Below are 5,985 nucleotides of genomic sequence, written 5' to 3' on the forward strand. Positions count from 1 at the left end.
CAACCTAGATTCAGGAAGGGGAAATGATGATTAATCAACTAACCTGACAACCTTCTACGAGATGACTAGCTTGGTAGACGGGGTTAGTTGGGGGATATCACTACTTTAGTCAGGCTTTTGATTCTGTTCCCCATAACATAAGAAAAAACTTTTTTTTTTTTTTTTATGTAAGGGTGATCAAACACTGGAACAGGCTTTCCAGGGAGACTGTGGAGTCTCCAACCTTGGAGATATTCAAAAGCCACTGGTCACAGTACTGAGCAATCTACTCTTGTTGACCCTGCTTTAAGCAGAGGGGTTGGACCAGGCAACCTCCAGAGATCCTTACCAGCCTCAACTGTCCTATGAGATCTTACACTTTTACTAATGTTTAAGTATCACAGAGAGAATTTTTTGTTTTATGCTGTCTTTAAATATGGAAATGTTCTAAAGGATATATTTTCTTAATTTCTCTAAAACCATAAAGAGAAAGAAAACCATTTTTTAAGAACATCCTTAAAGCACCTGTAAAAGAACTTCTACACTTGGTTCTGATCCAGCGCTAGGGAAGACGTAATTGGAATGCGAAAATCAAAGAACGTTTTAAAAGGTGAGCTTTTGGACAGCAGCATGGGAAACAAACCGTTAGGCACAATATTCTACCTGGAACTTCTCTGTTTTGAAAAAGTATAGAGAGAGGCAAGACAATCCCAGGCAGACTTTTTTATGGTGGCTGAACACATTCTGGTACATCTGTTCACATCCAGAAACCAAGCATCAGGAAGCCATATTATCACACATAAAGGAGAAAATGGATGTCAGAATAACTTTGAGCTGCCTCAAAACCATCATATAGGCCAGAGAACTGAGAAGTATGGATAACTCTGACACATGGCATTCAAGCACATTTTTGCCCAGTGGAACACATAAAATTTAAAATGCCTTTATATTTCTCTAACCTATCAGCACTATTACTATTTCCACCTAAACTCAGGTTAAGCTAGATGCATCTCAAATGGTTGATGTTCCGAGGCACAAACAAACTGGGACTCCAGATTTTCATTAAGTTCTGTGAAGCCCTGATACTCAATTCTAAAGCTCAAGATACGTCAAAGCAGTCTTGTAACACTCCAGCCTTATTTGTAAAAGATATAAACAAATGCTTTGTCTACAGCAGAGAAATGATACTCATCTTCCCCACATTGCTAATTATTAACCTCTCCAAATGTTCTCCACATATTGTTGGTATGCAACAACACAAATAAATCCTTCCCTCCGCCTTTTTTTTTTTTTTAAAAAAAAAAAAAAAAAAGAAGACTAAAGAGTTAGTGCAGCCTGCAGTGCACTAGATGCAACTACATGCCACAACTGGGGCAGTCATCTCTGATAGCTCCCGTTCTTTGGCAGCTGTCAGAGCCAACAGCTTTCTCAGCCATCCTGCCATTTCTCTCAATTCACCCACCTCCCAGTCCCACCCGCGATGGGTCTTGCACTGTACCCTCACCTACCCCAGCCGTGCCCAGCACAACCATAAGAATGGCCCTTGGGAACATCATAGTTCAAGAGAGTGTCTTTAGCTTTGCCTTGCAATGAAGTAAGAGAACGTAAACAACTGGTTAAAGTAAACAACTGGTTAACAATCTCAACCCTGTAGCTTCTTAAACAATCATCTGATCACGCGGCAACCATACAACTGACCTAAACTTTAGAATCTGTTTCCTCTTTTGTTTTCCGCCCTACGCACAGCTCTACCACCTTCTGCTTTGCTTCTCCTTTTTATCTAATACTAAAATCTTTGCAGATGCTTAAACTGGAATGAAACTAGAGTATTTATAACTAAATGAAAAAGAATCCTAAATATGAAAGCTTAAAGTAGAATAATTAGTCAAGGATAAACAGTGAAAAAGCAAGACCCAAACTAAAACTTCTCAGACTTTAAATCCCAAGAGAGGGAAAGACATCCAGAGGTCAAAACATATGAGCTGTCATTCTAGGTCAGGAGTAGTGCATCCCAGCAAGACTTTCATACATACCAACAGGCACCAATATTTGAGGGGAAATTTCCATGGCAAGCATTCAAACCAACCATGGGTGCAGCAGTATGGCAACCGAGGAAAAGATTCTCAGGTGAGCAAGCCACAAACTCAGGGCCATCTACATTAAAACCAAACACCAACAGGCAAAACACAAAGCACTGGTGACAGATGACCACAGGCAGAATAAATCATGATGTCAAAGCCTAAGCTGAAAGCAATCTCCATCAATGCAAAAAAAAAAAAAAAAAAAAAAAAAACAATAGAGATTCTCACTTGAAAGTTCAAGAGTCCTGGAAATAATTGCTACAGGGCTACTGTATTAAAGAAAATTCTTGAAAAGCATGGAATTTTTTCAAGTGTGTTTCCCTCTTCTTTAAGAAAATAAAAAAAAAAAAAAAAAAAAAAAGATATCAGCAGTAATGCCTGCTAGTATTTTTTCATCCAAAAGTAAATATAGTTCCAACCAGAATCCTGGGCTGATCTGAGAACCTTGTGGGCTAGAGACAGCCTGCCCAGTTCATTGCCAGGATGGAAGGCGGGACCAAATTGAGTCTTGTTCTGTCAACTGTCTTCTTCACTTGCTTCCTATACCAAGCAGTTGCCACATTCATTAGTCTTTTTACTTCCACACTAATCCTTTCATAGGCATAAAAGTGGTGCCCACTCAAATGGCAAGCTTGATTCAGATACCATCATAGAATCAGAATGATTTCAGCTGGAAAGGACCTCTGAAGGTCATCTGGTCCAGCCCCTGGGCTGAAAAGCAGGGCCAACTAGATAACAGCAAACACAAACATATTTGCTCCAGCTCTTCCCCAAATCCCAGACACGCAATATTCCCTGCATTCCCTATGGGAGTTTTGTTGTTGCTGTTGCTTTTAAATCATACTCCTGGTCTCTGGGGGAACAGCTGCAGCATACCATTTCAGCCAGGAAGGCAGCGTGCAATAACTGGCTAGCCTAGCACACTGGCTCCAGCCCTGCCAGTTCCTACCAAGCAAATGCCAGTAAAGCCTTAACAAAATAACCCCCAAAACACAGCACCGCTATCCTTATACATGCAAGCTCTTCACATGCTTCTAAAAGGAAACACCTAGTTTAACTTCTATCCATTTATATGGTTTGATAGTTCTACCAGATGTTCAGCAGTCAGACCTGCAGTCTGGGTGTAGCAGATATTGGGAAAGAACTATCTATCGCCCCATCACTTCATTAGGCACCATCACTCACCCATAGATATCAAACTGATTCATCCATACTTCTGGGAAAGGGACGAGCGTCACAAACCCCAGGAAGACAATATGTCTTTGTCCATGCATATAGAATTCATTTTTCCTATGAGTTATGAGGTACCTACAATTTAAGCCTTTTTAGCTCCTCCCTCCTTCCCCCTTCCACCCCCGAATAAGATACACTGAGGGGACCAGAAAAAAAAAAAAAATAAAAAAAATCTTTGTTGCACTAAATCCCATTCAGCATTCTATTTTTCACAAGGAATATATTTCAGGGACTTTAGTCCCTCCCCTCCCTTTACTAAGGTCATCTTAATTAACTCCAGTGTCTAGTTCAGCTACTGTAGGTATCTCCAATTTATATTTAGTTTCCACCCAAAATATTCTGAATCATTCGAGAACTATGTTGTAGGAGTGTAAAAATTACCAGAATGCTATAACCTAACTCATGGCAGATATGTAGGAGGGGCCTATCTGCATGTATGGAAAGAAGTGAGTTTATATTCATATTTAAACTAAGATTTTGGCTTCTCTTGAATTGCTTCTGCCGTGCCCTGAAAAGCCCCTTATATACAAAAATAATAACAGATGAATTTAACAAGAATAAAGAAGTACTATTTCAAAACTGCTTTGCCCATTATGAACTATCAGGAACCATTTGTTCTGTACTAGCACTCTAGTACCCCATCAGACCCAGCACCGCTCGCACTAAGTGATCAACCCTCCTCAGGATGCACAATTCCAGCTTTCAAATGAGAACTACCTTCAGGTGGATATAGGAAAGCAAGCTATCATTTAAGCATCGTTCACTTTTCAATGTGTACATTTATACAAGAGACAGATCCAACGTTCCACTTTTCATCACTCTATGCTTCTGGTATTATGAAACACATTTTAGAGGTATCAGGCACTTAACAATGTCTGGAAAGATTTTCAGAACTGCACTGCCTAAGAAAATAAACAGGTTCAGCAGAAAGGACACTTGAAAGGGAGTCAGAATCTTAATATATTTTCAAGCTCTGTCATTAGTCTACAACCTGCTGCATGACCTCAGACAACTATTTTGGTGCAGCTTCCCTTTATGTAAAGTAAACTGAAATGTACAGATGAAAAAGTGTAGCACTTGACTATTCAGTAAACTTAACATTATCATTAACATTTTGACATGTGTTAAAAGCTTGCCAAAGCCACTTCATCCACCAGTACAATGCTTTGCAGGGTTTTTTCCCCTATTTGCAGAATCCTAAAAACATACAAGGCTGTTGTACAGCAAGTTTAAAAGGTAAGACTTGCTCTAAAAGCAAAAAAAAGGAGTTTTTTGCTTGTTTTAAAACCCTTTTTGTTAATAAATAAATAATCAGGGGTAATATATGTGATTTCCGAAGCACTATGGCCAAAAAATACTTTGCAATGCTATTTTAAAACCATATTTAGGAACTCCTTTTTAATATGCTGGTATTTTTTAGGTATCAGTTATTTAGAAATGCCCTACCTCTTTTAACTTCACGAGCATAAGTCAAGAGGCCAGTTTAGCTACACCGCTTAAGGAACATACGAGTTTCCATCAGGCTTTTGTCATAGAGATGGCTAAACTAGCTCCAACAAGAACCCATTTCTAGCCTGCGAGATCCATCTCATCGCACAAGGTCCCAAGGTCATGAAGGCTCCTTTCAGAGCCGACAGCGCATGAGAGATAAGGGCAGAAATTCTGTCTGCAGCGCGAGGGACCGCACGATAACTGCACCTAGAAAGAGCCGCGTCGATACAGGAAGCAGCCTTCCACCACCGCGTTCGCTTCTAAACAGCCATTTTACTTCTAACTACATCCTTCCCCGCCGCCAGCCTTCATTTTGTGCTCCCGCCCGGGTGCGCGGTCCCCGGCTGACAGCCACGGAGAGGGCACCGGGGCTGCGCTCAGGTGGAGGTGAGATGCCTCCCGGCCCCGCCGGGTGCCGAGCGAGCCGCTCCGGTGCCAGGGCCGGGGGAGGGAGGTTTCCCGCCTCCCCCCGTTTTTGAAAGTAAATGAAGGCGCCGCTCCCAATGGCGGGGGAAGCGGGGGGGGGAGCTCGGCTCCCTCCTCCTCCCGGGAGCCCGGCTCCTCCTGGAGAGGCAGGGGAGCCCGGGGACCCCTCTCCTGGCAGGTCGGCCCTGCTATCGTCCCTCCCCCCGGGCGGGCAGTGCCGTGTGTCCCGTCCCTCCCCCCGGGCGGGCGGGCTGGCTGGCTGTGCTGTCTCTCCCCCCGGCAGGCCGTGCGAGAGCGGCGGGGCGGGCACTCACCGCTCCGGCAGAGTGAGAGGCAGCGGCGGCGGCCTCATCCTCCTCCGGCGACGGCGGGCCGATCTTGCTGCAGGTGGCCGCCAGCAGAGCGAGCGGTGACGGCTGAGCGTCCTACCCACAATGGGCGGGTTCAGGGAGAGAAAGTGGGTGGCGGTTAGTGCGGGACAGCGACCGGGCTCCTCGCAGACGCGCACACAGGAAGCGGCGGCGGCGGCACCGGCTCCCGCACCCGCTCACAACGTGTCACCCGGGGGAGGGGGGGAAGGGGCCCGGCGGGGCCTGCGCTTACCTGGGGGGCGGCCGCCCCGGCGGAGGCCGAGGCGGCGCCGTTGCCGTGCTGGAGATACTCGCTGTGGCTGCTGCTGTCCACGTCTAAGGCAGCCATTTCCTCTTGTTTCACGGGCTTCTCGGGAGCTGCGGGCACAGCGGGGAGGGGGAGGGGAGAGTCACTGACGGGAGCG

At 45.0% G+C, this 5,985-nt stretch overlaps 1 protein-coding gene across 1 annotated transcript in view; it reads right to left on the reverse strand.

The window, feature by feature from the left end:
- Positions 1-5,968, reverse strand: part of SP3 (Sp3 transcription factor) — a 36,111-nt gene extending 30,143 nt beyond the window's left edge. The window contains exons 1-2 of the mRNA XM_014954588.1: positions 5,814-5,968; positions 5,525-5,635 (exon numbers count right to left, since the gene is read on the reverse strand). Coding sequence (XP_014810074.1) covers positions 5,525-5,635; positions 5,814-5,909 — 207 coding nt within the window. The 5' untranslated portion in view covers positions 5,910-5,968. The remainder of the gene's footprint in view (positions 1-5,524; positions 5,636-5,813) is intronic.
- Between the last annotated feature and the right edge of the window lie 17 nt (positions 5,969-5,985).

Source organism: Calidris pugnax, unplaced genomic scaffold, assembly GCF_001431845.1.
Source record: "Calidris pugnax isolate Ruff unplaced genomic scaffold, ASM143184v1 scaffold103, whole genome shotgun sequence".
Classification (NCBI taxonomy): Eukaryota; Metazoa; Chordata; class Aves; order Charadriiformes; family Scolopacidae; genus Calidris; species Calidris pugnax.